The sequence below is a fragment of the Lathamus discolor genome, chromosome 2 (assembly GCF_037157495.1).
Source record: "Lathamus discolor isolate bLatDis1 chromosome 2, bLatDis1.hap1, whole genome shotgun sequence".
In the NCBI taxonomy this organism is placed as follows: Eukaryota; Metazoa; Chordata; class Aves; order Psittaciformes; family Psittacidae; genus Lathamus; species Lathamus discolor.
The window spans coordinates 107,034,192-107,049,269 of record NC_088885.1 but is presented as its reverse complement, the minus strand read 5'-3'; the positions used below and the strand labels follow the sequence as shown (position 1 = coordinate 107,049,269).

General features: G+C 40.5%; 1 protein-coding gene across 1 annotated transcript in view; it reads left to right on the top strand.

Annotated features, from left to right (window-relative positions):
• Positions 1-252: 252 nt before the first annotated feature.
• Positions 253-15,078, top strand: part of VAPA (VAMP associated protein A) — a 29,344-nt gene continuing 14,518 nt past the window's right edge. The window contains exon 1 of the mRNA XM_065667984.1: positions 253-512. Within this exon, the coding sequence (XP_065524056.1) occupies positions 437-512 (76 nt within the window). The 5' untranslated portion in view covers positions 253-436. The remainder of the gene's footprint in view (positions 513-15,078) is intronic.

Here is a 15,078-nt window from a genome sequence, read left to right as displayed (position 1 = left end):
GCCGCCTCGCCCGGGCTGTGTGTGTGCCCGAAGCGGGCAGGGTGCCGGTTCTGCCGGCGGCTCGCTCGCAGGGCCAGGCCGCAGGGTCCCGTTCCGACCGCCGGCGCGGGAGCGGAAAAGGGGGGGTGGAGAGGGGTGAGAACAGAGGGAGCCGCTGGGCGCATGCGCGCAGAGGTGCCCCGCCGCCCTCGTGCCCGCCGAGGGGTGGTGTTGCCGGCCGGCCGTTGAGCCAGTCACGCGGGCAGGGCGGCGAGCGGGGCTCGCGGCGGCGGGAGCGCGCACCGCGGCAGCGCCCGCCCGCAGTCGCGCCGAGATCCTGCCCGCCGCGAGGGAGCGGCGCCGCCGCCGGCCGGCCTCCCCCTCCCGCCCCTCCTCCTCCTCCTCCTCCTCTTCATCCCTCCCCCCACTCCTCCTCCCGCCGGAGCGAGCGAGCGAGATGGCGGCCGCCGGGTCGCTGGCGAAGCACGAGCAGATCCTGGTGCTCGATCCGCCCACCGACCTCAAATTCAAAGGTGAGGGGGAGTTCGGCGCGGGGAGGGGGCAGCGGAACGGCCTGGCCCAGCCCAGCCCGGCGGGGTGTCCCCTTTCGCCTCGGCGCCGGGCCGCCTACAGGCTCCGCGTTCCCTCCCCGCGGCAGCGATGCCGGGCCCCGACCGCTCGGGTCCGTCGGGTTGGGGGGGGGGCGCCGCCGAGCCGGTGAACGGGCTCGGCCGCCGCCATCTTGGAATCCCGTGGGGACTCGAGAGCGTGTCCGCGGGCCCGCCCGCCGCTCGCTCTGCCGGGCGCGGCGCTCGGGGGCCGGCCGCCCCCTTCCGGCCCCAGTCGCTGCGCCAGTCCGCGCCCTGCCTCGGTGTGTCCCCCCGCATGCCGGGCAGCGCTCCGCCCGGGGGGCCTGGCCATGGAGTAGCGGGGTCCGGGGAGGGCGAATTGCTCTCATGCCATTTCTGTGTCCGCGAGGGTCTACGTGGCCACCGGGCCCTCTCCGTGAGGTGTCCCTGTGGTTGTAGTGGATCGGAGAGGCCCCGGGGCGGGCGGCTGGAGCCTTGCCGCCGTGCCAGGGAGCGGGGTGTGTGTGGGTGAAACGCGATTCACGGGACGACCCGCGCGTCTGGTGTTACCCCCTCCGCGCCCTGCGGGCCGGCTGCTGGCGCTGGTCAGAGCCCGGCCCTGCCCTGCCCCGCCAGTGTCACCGCCGGTGCTGCTGCGGTTTTGCACCATCACTGCAGGGTGTGCGAGTAGCCGGTGTGCAGGCGCTCGCACCCTCTCCCCGGTGCAGCGTGGCCCCCTGGCCTAGTAAATGGCTCCCCGCCCTTTTCCCCAAGTTGTCATGTTTCGGACAGGTTCTCGGTACTTAAACAGCCACCTCACTCCTCTCTTCGGAACGAGAGAAAGGAATGTGTGCATTTCGGAAGTTTCTTTGTGTTTAGTATTGCGTGGTGAGCGCAGAACTGTGACTGGCATAGCATGTTTCTATAAACATAGGTCCCAGTTAGTGCGGTTATCATGTGGGGCTTTTTCTCTGCTAATAAAATAGATAGTTGTGAAAAGGAAGGTTCTTCCAAAGATGGGTGATTCTTGAAAGGTAAGGACATAAAAGCATTCTAGAATAAGTAGCTTTCAGTACTATGCTGTGATTATATTTTATACACATAGGGGCATTAATAAAAATCTAATGTTTCAGATTTAGAATCTGCAGTATTAGATTATTTTTTTAAGGTGTTAATGTTACCTGAATTTAGCAGCACGGGTACTTACACCTAATCCTATAAATGTTTCCATTTTATTCTGTTTCTTTTTTAATTAGATTTATCTTTCATTGTTTTAGACGAACAGAGTGGAATTTATGATGGTGTAAAAAAATCTTTAAATGGACAACTACAACAAATTAAAGTTTATGTTAGAGAAGAACACTGTTCTCCCAAAATACCTGTGGCTTGTCTGATTCTTAGGCAGTCTTTTAACAAACTACTTGCTTCATTAATCTATCAAATCAGATAAAGCCTGAAATCTGTCTGTTCACACATACAAATTTCTTGATAGCTTCAGTTTTTAAATTTTTAAATTGCACATTCATAGAGGAATTGCACATTTATAGAGGAATTTATCTTTTCCGCTTCTGTTTTGTGTTTTAAAATGCTGCCAAGTCTGGCTGCACTCCGATTGCAATACACTGTGTTCTTAATGCAAGGGCAGGTTGGAGGAAAATGGAAATTTTAAATTAAAAAGCTACTATGTCTAATTCAAAGCTTTCAAATGTTGAACTGTCTTAAGCTGGAAGCCGTACTTACGTGAAACAGAGTGATGATACAGGGAATATAGAATAAATACTAGATTAGAAATTCAGTATGAAGCCATTGTCAGTCAGTGATCTTTATTGTGCTGTTTATGTACTTAAATAACGAAATGTGTATTCTTTAGGCATAAATTTTGGTTTCGGGCTAATGCATGTATTAGCAAAATTCCTATCGAGCAGACTGAACGAAACTCTGAAACATAATGAGGCTGCAGTCTTTACTATTCCATAGAAAGCATTCTCCATTACTATATTATTACAGTAATATACTATAGAAAGAGCTGTCTATTGGGAGAGGATGGAGTGCACTCTCAATAAATACTTTCTAACTGCTTATTATTCTGAGGTATTTAAAAAGGTTTGTGGGCCACAAGCTAATTCAGTTCTAAAATACTGCATTGAAGAATACAGTATTGGCAGGGGGGGATTCTGAGTGTTATCCTTTAGAAAATAATTGGTTAGTAAGAGAATGTATTACTCAGAATAAGTGTAATCTAGTGTAGAAAAAAGTGTTGTTTTTTTTTTTTTAGTGCGGCTGATTGTTCAGAGTTTTTTTTTATTGGGATAGTGTCATGCTGCTGATGTACATATAACAGAGATCCAGTTTTGAGTCTAATTATCTAAATGGAACAAGTAGTTTTGTTGGTTTTCTTGCCTCAGGATTTGCTGACCTTGAGGATAAAAGAGACAGTAAAATGTATTGGTATGACTCCGTGTAAATAATTCCTTAAGTTAAAAAGTATATAGGACTTCTCTTAAGGAGCTGTTAACAAGGCTTTAAATTCATCATTGCTTGGTGTAACTTTTTCTTTCTCTTTCTTTTTTTCTTTTTTTAAATTTACTTCACTTGATTAGCAAAACCAAGGTCTGTAATACATTTATTCTGAATTTTATTCCATTTCAGGGGGAAGTCTAAAGAACATGTCCCATGGTGGCTAACACATTACACATTTCCCTTGGTGACCAAAAGATTAGAATCCTGTTTATATAGTACTTTGTATTCCTTGAAATTTCAGTCATTAATGATATTCTGGGTTATGGTTAATTCCCTCTCCTTTCATGATAACTAGATTTCTTTGGATTCTGGAACCATCAGGAATACCTAAGGAAAATGGCAAAACAAATAAGTACTTTTCAGAGTATTGTGCAAATACAAGGGGGAAAATCATACTTTAAAGTGATGCAACTAAGAGGCAGTTGAAATGCTGTGTAATACTGGTTTCAGAGACTCAGTACGGAGCATTGAGAATTTGCTTCGTGGTACTTGCATCCAGGTCTTCAGCCATATTACTCCTGTGTAGATTAGCTTTCTTCTGTATTTTAGTCTAATGTATTTTGTTGAGCTTCAAGAATCTGAAGTTTGGGTTTGTTTAGGACTGGATAGGAAGAATGGAAACATGAGGCACTTAAACTAACATCTGCTTCTTACTGGGGTCTTTTTCATGTGACTCATGCATGTCATCATTGGTTGTAGCTCTAGTTTAGTGAAGATTATGGTAATCTGGAACTGGTGGATTGGGAGTAAACGTGTTTTTTTTATTTTTTAAGCAGTTTGTAGTTTAATAGCAGCACTTGAAGTTTTCAGTTCAAAGATTTCTAGCATTTTTATGGAAACAAAGTCTCCCTTAAGAAGCCAGTTTTGCAGTTCTAAGTAACAGTAGCAATTTAAATTGGTCTTGGATGATGGTCCTTTTTAAAAAAACCCTTCACCAAATCTTTCAGTCAGACATGGTTCTGCAACACCTAATTGAAAATCTACTCTAGTTGATTTGATGAGCCTTGGAAGATTAGTAGACAGTGTTCAGAATTTGAATTTCATGTGATTCACAGATGTCTGACTAGCAATATAAAAATGTATGAATATCCTAAATTGATATCCGTTACTGAAGTTCATACTTACAAGTTTGTGAAATCCAGTTCTGTTACCTTTGTAAACATCACAAAATAATGAGGCACTACCTCAAGGCTAGAAATAAGTCAGTAAGCAAGCAGACTGAAGTCCACTTTTGAGCATGTCTGTGTGCAATAAATTTTCCCTTTGATGATTTGAGTTACTGGGAGAGATCAGTGTAACAGATGATGTTCAACTTCTGATTATTAATCTGATTCATAATATAGGATTTTTAGTGTACGAAACCACCTATCAGATGGTATATGTTCAAATGACTCTTTCCAGGTGAGATAGAGAGCACTTAAGTATGGCTCATTCTGAAATCCATTTTTTGATGACCTATTAAATAATACAAGAATATTGCTATAGATTTTGTAATCACTATACTGCTGTTGGTAACATTGAAAGCCACAGGCTATGTATTGCTGCAAGTCGAGAAGGTGGAATTTAAAGGTAAAAATAGCTCAATGTTAAATGCATCCCCTGCCCTCAAGGTCTGTTGCCAGAGTTGGCACAGAATATCTTTTAGTGTAGGAAGGATTTATGGTTTGTTACCTTATTTGTGTGTAAGTCTTGCTTATTTCAAATTTTATGCCTGTTTTCACCTTATTCAAAGTACCAGCAAATTTGTGATGTCCCAGATTTCTATTAAAAAAAAAAAAAAAAAAACAATAAAAAGGCAATTGAGATGTCAGTTTTCTGGTATCTTTGTTCAAGAACATTTTTGAAACTAAACAATGGGAGTGCAGAGGGGAAAAACTGGTTATGATTACTAACACAGTTGTGGCTTCTTGATACTTAGAAATGATTCCATTGAAGTTAATGTTTTTGCTGGCTGAGTATTGTGTAATGACAAAGATTGACCATCCCATACAGTGACTCAGTATTCAACAAGTAGTCATTGACTTTTTTTGGACCAAGAGGAATTCCTGAAATTGTTTATTCTTGCTGAATATATCTGTACTTCTATCAACTGTTTTCTTGCTCAAATGTAATATTACTATTTTCTTATGATAGTTATTAATGAAAATTAAAACAATTATTAGTGGGAATGTGTTGAGGAAAAGAAAGGAAGGGAATGTTTTTTACCATGTGTTGCTTCTGAGATGGTATGTTAATACATATGTCTCTATCAAGGTGTTAGACTGCATTTAAAACTGACAAATAAATGGCAGTTACGTTTGTCCGTGAAGTCAGGCATGTTATAGGTGTTAAATTATATTTTTGGAGATCTGGTTTGCCATTTGTTTTAAGATTCAGTAATGGGAGGTCTTCCTGTGATGACATGGGAGGTCTTCCTGTGATGACAGAAGTATACAGCAGTGAAGATTTGGAAGTTTTTCCCTTTACCTGCAATTTGTAGGACTCTGTTTCACTTAATATTGCATCTTCACTAAACAGAGAAACACTAGCCAAACCTCGCTGTCTTGTACTCATAGTGTAGTAATTTATTATAAAAGCTTCACTTTTGCATTGTAAGTAGCATAGTGCCTACTCATTGTGCTGGTTGATAATATAAGCAAGAGTTCTAGATCACTGTAATACATCAATGTTAATATTGTAAAAAAACCTCTACTATACATGAACATTGTGCCATTGTTCAAGGCCAAGTCAAGAAGTAGAAACTTACCACAGGTGCTGTTTTATGCGTCAGTTAATAGGTCTGAACATTTAGTGTACTGTCCTTTGTGGCATTATAAATTGTTCCTGTTCTGGCTTCACTGTGGTTTGTGAATGTGTTTTACTTTCTGACCAACATTGTCTTTAGGAGATGTTTGTTAACCAGGTCTTTGTGGCCATCAGTCATTAAAGGGTTATTACATGCTCAGCTTACAAGCCATAAATTCAAGTTGGAAAAGGCTGCTGGGGAGAACTTGCTGTGTGTAAAATGGAAAAAAACCCAAATAATCACTGACTAATTAGATAAGTATTACATTTTTCAGCGTGAAAATGGTCAAATGTCAAGGTTTTTATTGCTAGATGAGCCAGGTAAGTGTGTATAAGCTAATTTCTTTAAAACAAAACAAAAAACAAACCGAAACCCCAAAAAAGCAAAATGACCAAGATAATTTCTGGCATTGAATTGTTGAAAATAAAAATGCAGAAACACAAATTAGAACTTTAGAAACTTTATCTTCCTTCAGGTAGTTAAGACTTTATCTGGTGCGTAGTGATATTGGCCTCTAGCTTCTCTTGCCTTTTAGTGTGTTTTATTTTTTTTTTTTTTTTTTATTGCATACAGTTAATTTCATTGCATTGTAAATTATTTGGCAGTGTAGATGTCATATTTCATTTTATGGTTTGAAAGTATTTAGAAATACATGGTTATGTAAATTAAATATTTTCAGTTTATTTCTAGATGAACAAGATCTTGAGAGTTAAGATAGGTTGGAATATATTATCCTGGTGTAGGACTTCAGGTGTTTTGTTCTTGATAACATGAATAAGAAAAGCAATCGTTTGCCTGAATTTAAAAAAGATAGTCACATCAGAATTTTTCCCTCTTGTGTTTCTAAAAATGAGGTCTCGCTTGGAGTAGTTCTTAATTTGATACTTCAGTGCTTGAATAGGTCTGACCTTGACAGTATGCAAAGCCTTAGAGGAAAGAATAATTAAAGACATAGAGATAAATGGAAAGTGGAATAAAATGCAGTGTGAGTGTCCTGGGTACTATGTGCCAGTCTGATCTGAGTCCTCCTTCTCTGTGTCTCCTTTTTTCCTCTCTTATGTGTATCTCCCCCAAACAAAAATGGATCTTACCACTGGATTTTATTACATTATTTCATCGAATCATTGATCGGTTTCGGTTGGAAGGGACCTTTAAATTGTCCAAATCCCTTCCTATTGGCAGGGACGTGTTTCGCTAGACTAAGTTCTCAAAGCCCTGTCCAGCCTGCTTCCAGAGATGGGCATTCATAGCTTCTCTGGGCAACCTGTTCCAGTGCCTCAGCACCCTTACTGTAATTTTTTTTTTCCCTTATGTCCAGTCCAAACCTTCCCTCTTTTCAATTTAAATTCTGTTGTCCCTTGTCCTGTCACTGCAAACCCTGATAAAAGAGTCTTTTTCCATCATTCTCTGAAGCCCACTTTATGTATTGAAAGGCCATAATAAGATCTCCCAGGAGACTTCTCAAGGCTGAACAACCCCAGCTGTCTTAGACTGTCTTTACAGAAGAGGTGCTCCAGCCCTCTGATTGTTTTTGTGGCTCTCCTCTGTACCCTAGTCTAACAGTTCCAGGTCTGTCTTGGACTGGATGCAGTACTCCAGGGGTAGAGGAGAGCAGGAGAGAACAGAGTAGAGATGGGTACAGTCACCTCCCTTGACCTGCTGGCCCTGCTTCTGTTTATGCAGCCCAGAGTAGGATTGGCTTTCTGGGCTGCAAATGCACATTGCCAGGTCTTACTCAATTTTTCATCCTCTGCTATCCCCCAGTCCATCTCCAGAGGGCTGCTCTTAATCTGTTCATCCCCCAGTCTGTATTTACGTTGTAGATTGCCCCAGCCCAGGTGCAGGACCTTGCACTTGGCCTTATTGAACTTCATGAGGGTGATTCACATGGACCTATCTCTCAAGTCTATCAGGGTCCCTCTGGATGGCATTTCTTCCCTCAAGCAAATCAACATCACGACTGATCTTGTTGTTATCTGCAAACTTACTGAGGTTGCACTCAATCCCACTATGTCATTGATGAAGGTGTGGAATAGTATTGGTCCCAATATGGGTCCCTGAGGGACCTCCCTGAAAATTGTGCGTTTGATGTGTGCTAATAATAGGACTGCTGTTTTCTCATTTTAGTTGGAAGTGGTGAAGGACTAAAACTAGAGACCAGTACTTCATCACAGGTTTACTGTGAGTGTGATGGGTCATGAAATGGGGCAAAGATGAGACTGCAGTTTCGTAATGAGGGAAGCATTAATGTCAGGATTTATGGCATTGATGAAGCTTTATCTGAATGCATCCCTGGCAGCACCTAGTCAGGGGAAAATGAACCCAAGTGGGAATGATGCAAATATAAAGTTAATAACATAAGTGAAGGAGACTAGATTGGATTGTTTATCTGAGCAAAATGAAGACTGAAAGGGGATCTAATTGCTATCTATAAATATATTAGAAGAGGTAAGCACTAGGGGAAAGAAAAGCTATGTAGGCTAAAGGGTAGGATTGGTACAAAAATGAATTAACACCAATATGAATGTATTTAGATCATTAGAAATTAGTTAAATTTCAAATGTAAATCATGTCAGTCTGAACCAACCTTCTAAAAACTATGTGGGCAAAAAGAGTTTTAAATTCATCAGGTACCATCTTGCAAAACTTTTTATTTCAGGTCATGAGGTTATGATGTTCTTAAAATTTTGGTAGGACAGTGGTGGTACCTGATTATGTGCTGAAGCTAAAAGCTGGTATGTCATATTGCTTTCCAAGACATTAGAATAGCCTGACTGAGGTAGGTATTTAATGTTTTTTTTCTTTGTAAGAAACTGCTGTATGTGTGAAGTAAACTTAGTAATTATAATTCATAGGAGTATGATGTTGATTTAACATGTTTAACATGTTAACAGTATGATGTTAATATGGCCACTTAGTCTGGTAAACCCAATGAAAGTATAAACTATTCTGTTTTTGATTTGGATGTCTATTAGACATCTAGTAGACATGTTCCATGTTACAGCTCAAGTTAGAACTCCAGGTGCTTCTGTAGAAGGGAGCTGACTAGTCCTGGGAAGCATGGCTGCATTAGCTCAGCTCAGTACTGTGATGTGAACGTAAGGAGGGACAAGACTGTGACTGCAGCTTGCATTTAAAGCTTGTGTTTGTGTTCCTGAATGACTGTAGGGTATGCTGTAGGGTAGGCTTTCAGAGATCTGAAAGATGGAGACCTGTAGTCTGTGCTTCCAGAGAATGAAAGTTGAATGAATTCCAGAGAATGCAACTGAAGTGAGCTGTTCCTTTCTTTGGGTGGTAGTCCAGTATTAGCTAGACCTGTCTGCAGGAAATTTTAGTGTTTAGACTGGGCTCTGTGTTAAGTGCTGAGGTTAGACACGGTCTAACAGTCAGACACCTGAAACTCTGATTTGATGCCTGTTTTTTGGTTTTTTCCTTTTTTTTTTTTTTTCTTTAAGAAATTCTGGGCTTTTGTCTGCACTGGGAGAAATATGAAATGGATTTATTTTTAAAGTTAGTTACGCTGTTGGGATACTACTTGAAACTGATGAAAACCACAAGAGCTCTGGTGTTTGAGTCTGGCCTCTGATACCCGGTTCTTGGAGCACACTGTGCTAGGTAACAGGTTTTGGTCAGGTCTTCTGTGGAAAGACTGATTTTCTATGTGCCCCTGCAGCTGTCATCTGAGATGATTACAAGGATTCTCATTACTGCTGTAGAGTTTGAAGAGTATCTTGTATGTTACAATTCAGATCAGAAAGATGTATCCAATTGGAAATTTTGTATTTGAGGATGCATACATATTTTAGGATGCTGAATATTTGAATATTTTAAATGGCAGATCTGGGCTTTTCAGTATCACTGGAGCTTTTTGTAAGCTATATAGCAGTTTAAAATACCGAGCACGTTTCAAAGGAAAAAGAAAGGGAGAAGTTACTTGTTTATTTGGTTCTGTTCAAATTTGCTGCTGTTCTTGATACCTGATAGCCTCTGTAATTGTAAAATTCATTAGTTACCCTACCTTATGCAAATAAAGATAATAGTTACTCCAGCAGGAAGGGTTTGTAACATTCTCTGTACTGACCAAAATTGTTAATACTGCATCTGTACTGAAAGATTGCTTGTACATATTACTTAGTTGTTTCAGGACTTTGGGATTAATTTGCTGGTTTAGATATTTATGTTTAGCAATAGTAAAATATTTCCACCACTCTTGTTATTTCAGTGGTGAGAGCATTTTGGGATGACTAATACTTTATCATTAGATTCATAAGTCTTTATCCTAGTAGTATTATGAGCTGCCAATTTTTAGCTTTTAACATGTTTGCAAGAATAACAATATAACTAAATAAAGCTAAATTGCAAGTAAGGAATTCACGGTGATGTGGAGGTTAAGTTTAAATAACAGGCATGCCTTTGATGTTAGTAACTTGACAGTTCTTTAGTAATGGCACTCATTCAATTGGAAAAATAACAAGAATAGACATATGACTCAGACTGCTAGATTTTAAAGTTTTTGCTAAATGCTTTATCTTTAGATGAAGTTACTCAATGTTATACCATTCTCTTAGCGGTGTTTGTTGTTGAGGCTAAAGAAAATATTTTCCGTATTAAACATTAAATGCAGGACAATCTCCTTTTAGTCTGTATTTTAATATTTTATACCTAATAAATAAAGTAGGTAGTGTTCTCTTTACCAGAATTCATGGTAATGATCTATGGCTGTACTTTACCATTGAGATAGATGCTTAGTGCATTTTTACTGTATCTTTTGGCTGCTAACAACTTGTCAGTAACAGACTGGGGTAAATAGGAAATTTTGATCCAAAAATGTATCAAAAAAAATTGTTTTGTCTGCTTTGAAATACCACTGCATTGTATTCCTGTGGGTTTATTGTGTTTTTTTTTTTGGTTTGGTTTTTTTTGTTTGTTTTTTGTTTGGTTTTTTGGTTTGTTTGTTTGCTTTGGCTTTTTTTTGGTTTTTTGTTTTTTTTTTTTTTGGTCAGGATGGCTGGCAAAAGCTTTCAATTCCCATTTCTTTTACACCAGCTTCCAGTGAAGCATGCCAACATCTGCATAAGCACCTCTAGTAAGCTGTATAGCCATACATACATTCCTGCTCCTTTGACAGAGGAAGATGAGCTCTTCTGGGATTAAAACCTAGGCATTGTCTCAGCACTTTTTAGAGGGAAAAATCTTTGACAGAAAAATATCAGCATGGATGCTGACAGCATGTCATCGTGGGGAGTTCAGATAAAATCTGATGTTACCCATGGTAAACAGTGCTAGCCTAGAATTAGGCTTCAGAAGCTGTGAGCATTGAGGTGTGTCAGCTTCCTTATAAAGCATTTTTTACATTCTGACATTTACATGCAGGTTGATGATAAAACTAAAAACTCTTTCTCAAGTGCCAGGGTAGAATAAGAAGTGAAAGATGCTATATTATTGCTCTAATACATGTGTGTCTACCTAAAAGCCATGGTTATTTGTAGTAATACTAATCTCAGACCTTCATCCACGTTAATTCCTGATCATTCAGATTTATAATATTGAAGTATCAATCCATGAAACTTAAACTGTTATGTTTCATAGACCGTGAATAATTTTAATATAGGTGATTTGTTAGATTCTGAATTTTTCAAGAAGGTATTTGAATGCTCATGGTTTTGGTATTTCAAGAGGAAGGAATTATGTTCATTGGCAATGCATGTTACGGATTTTCTTAAGATTATTTTCACAGAGGTCTGAATATTAATTTATGGAAATAAACCCCATTCCTTTCACTTTTTTTTGTGTCAGTTGTGTTACATATGCTTTTTTCAGAAGGTACTATAAAATTGATTTGGAACAGTAGAGTGCTTTGTGTATATTTTAATATTAGGGTTTTTTTATCTGACAGTCAAGGTAGTTTTGACTCACTACAGAATGCTGGTCTTTCATTTTTAGACATATTTGCTTCAATAGTCTTTGTGGAAAATGACCAGGTCAGGGAATATTTAAGTAAATTGGACATACTTAAGTCTTGGGAATGCATCCACGAGCGCTGAGAGGGCTGGGAGATGCAGAAATAGGCTGACAGGAGCCTTGTGAAGTTCAGTGAGAAGTGCAAAGTCCTGTACTGGGGGAGGAACAACCCTATGCACCAGTACAGGCTGGTGGCTGCCCAGCTGGAAAGCAGATTTTCAGAACAGGCTCTGGGGGGTCCTGGTGGACACCAGGTTGACTGTGAAACCAGCAATGTGCCCTTGCTTCAAAGAAGGCCAGTGGTATCCTAGGTTGCATGAGGAGTGGTGCCAGCAGGTCGAGGGGGGAGATCTTTCTTCTCTGCTTAGCACTGGTGGAACCACGGTTGGAATGCTGGGTCTAGTTCTGAGCTCATTGTAAGAGGCACATGGACATACTGGAGAGAGTCCTGAAGAACCTTCTTCCTGAAGACCCAGGAAGATTATGAAGGGACTGTAGTATCTCTCCTGTGAAGAAAGGCTGAGTGAGCTGGGACTGTTGAGCCTGAAGAAGTTTCAGGGTGATAATCTTATCAATGTCAAGAAATACCTGAAGGGGGGCTGCAAAGAGGACGAAGCTAGGCTCTTTTCAGTGGTGCAAGGACAGTGTGCAGTGATCACAACCTGAAACGCAGGAGGTTCCCTCTGAATATCAGGAAACAATTTGTAGTTTTTATTCTTATTTTTCCTGTGGGAGTGACCAAGCATGGGCACAGGTTGGCCGGGGAAGCTGTAGAGTCTCTGTCCTTGGAGATAACTCAGATGCTGTCTGGGCACAGTCCTGTGTGACTGGCTCTGGGGGTCCCTGCTTGAGCAGAGGTTTGGCCCCAGACGACTTCCAAAGGGAGGGGACCTCCAGGGGTCCCATTCCACAATTCCTATGACAAATGATGAGAAAGAAAAACAGTTTAATTTGGGCCTAATTAAAAAAAAAAAAAAATCTTTTCCATCATGCGAATGTAGGTTACATGGGACTATGTAAATTTAATTTCTTTATTCTGTAGTTGCTTCCAATTCTGGCACAATGCGTTGATGGAGATTTTCTTCTGTTCCTGTGAGGTCTATTGTAAAAGTCATTTAACTTGCTCTCAAAATTTGTCTTGCTGGCTTTTAATATTACTATTAGTTTCTATCCTCCTGCTGATTTTAACTTTGTTTTTATTCAGTAGTGCTCACATTGTCAAATGCAGTAGATTATTTTTCTCTGACAGCCCAACCTGACTTTATTTTGCACTGAAAGAAAAATGCTCTGGCTAAGTTTGCTTTGGTAAAGATGCCTTGAAGTGTTCTGTATGTTTGTTTTGTGTATGTTAAAGTGCTCTTGGAATTTCAAATGTGATGAAGCAGTTGTGAAAAACCAGGATCCCACTAAAAGCGTATAATTCCAATAGTTTTTGAAGTTAGTGTTAATTTACACATTTTAAGGCATTGGGGTTCCTTTTGCCAGTCTGTGTACTTTTTAATGTGTACTTACTTTACATGTGACTGAATGTATCACTTTACTGGGCCAATTTACAGCTTAGATAAACTTTAGTTCTGTTTATGGAATAGAGTGCTTTCTGGCAGAGTCAGCCTAGGTATTAGCTTTTACAACAGCTACAGTTCAAAGAGGACAATATACTTAACACTTAAGCTGTTCCATATAAAATGCTGTTGAACTTGTTTCATAATGCATGCTCATATTTTTTACAGCTCTGCCAGTTATCTGCTTCTAATTATCAAAGATTTTATGTAATTTAATAAAATTATAATTTCTTACCAATTTTATGTGGAGGCAATATTCTATGACAAGCTCTGTGTGTACATTATGACAGCCTTACTGGTTTTGAATGGAGCTTCTTGATAACCAAACCTGTCTGCTTCTCAGTAGCTTTTTATATTTGCTTTGTGCTGATCTCACCTTTCCAAGGGGTACCGCAGACTGTGCAGTTTTGTCTAACCCTTTCAGAAAGGCATATCCATGTAATCATTTTTTCCCTTATGTTTGACCGTCCCAGGCAGTAGAAGGCTGAGGAACTGAAGGAGACCTGATTTTGAAACGAAAATGACACTGCTGATCAAAAAGATGTCTATGCAGGTCCTACGTGTCCAGTAATAAATAGTCTTTTGGTTTTACTGCACTGTAATTGCAAACTTGTGGCAAGCTGAGAAACTTGGCACTGTGTTTCAACCGTGGAAACTGGCTTTACAGAATCAGTGTCATTCTTCCTGCCCACTAGTTGCTGTAGTCTGAGATGTGTAGTTGCCAGAGGCAACCCCGGCATTAATGTTGCGGTGGCTGCACCGTAAGATTGTGGAATAGAAATCCAGGACGCAGTGTTTTTGGAGATCTCTAGTACTCGAGTGTGATTAGGCAGGTGTCTGTCATTTCTTTGTAAGGCCTTCTTAAGTCGAAGGGAAAAAAGATCTCTGCATGGGTTGTTACTGCTCTGTCCAAAACAGTTGGAATAGCCTGGCACTCTCATAACTTTTATTCTAGGAAGATGTGGTAATTAGTGCCTTGAATTTACACTGCTAAGGGTGTTGCTGCGCTCCCTGTCCCCTTTGAAGTAGCTCTGACTCCCAGAGGTTGTTGAATTGAAATTACAGGTTTATATAGTAATGATCTCTTGTCTTTAGACATAGTTACATCAGTATAGTTTGAGGACTTTATTAGTTAAATTACTGTACTTCTAAAAACCCTAGTTGCAGAACCCTAGTTGCAGATCCAGAAGTCCATTGTCTTAAGCTGTACAAATGCAAGAAAAAAAGGTAGTCTTAAGCAGTTTACAATGGAAGTATTGGGCAAACAACAGTAGATGAGTACTCATGAGATATTTTGTATTGTCAGTATAGTTAGACCTGAGCCTGTCTTAAGATTTAAGTGCTAAAATAAGCAGTTTTGGCCTGGGTGTCATGTAAGCAGGGAGTAAGGTGCTCTTTTCGAGAATAAATATTGTGCTAGTGTAGCTGTATGTCTTCTGAGATGAAGTTGACATGTATCTTTCTATCTTTGTGTGTGCGGAATGCCTGTATCCATCTTTGCCTGTTCTTGTTTAGATGTGGTCTGTGTGGTATGGCTTAAAATGTCTCTTCTTTCCTGGTTCTTTCTCTCCCCCATCTTGTTTTCTCAAGGAACCATTGTGATTTAGGCTTTTGCACTCAGGCTCTTAGTGCCAGCTTGCATTTTATTTCCCCATTCCCTCAAGGGTAGGGGTATTTATGTTTGTGTGAATGTGAACTCCAG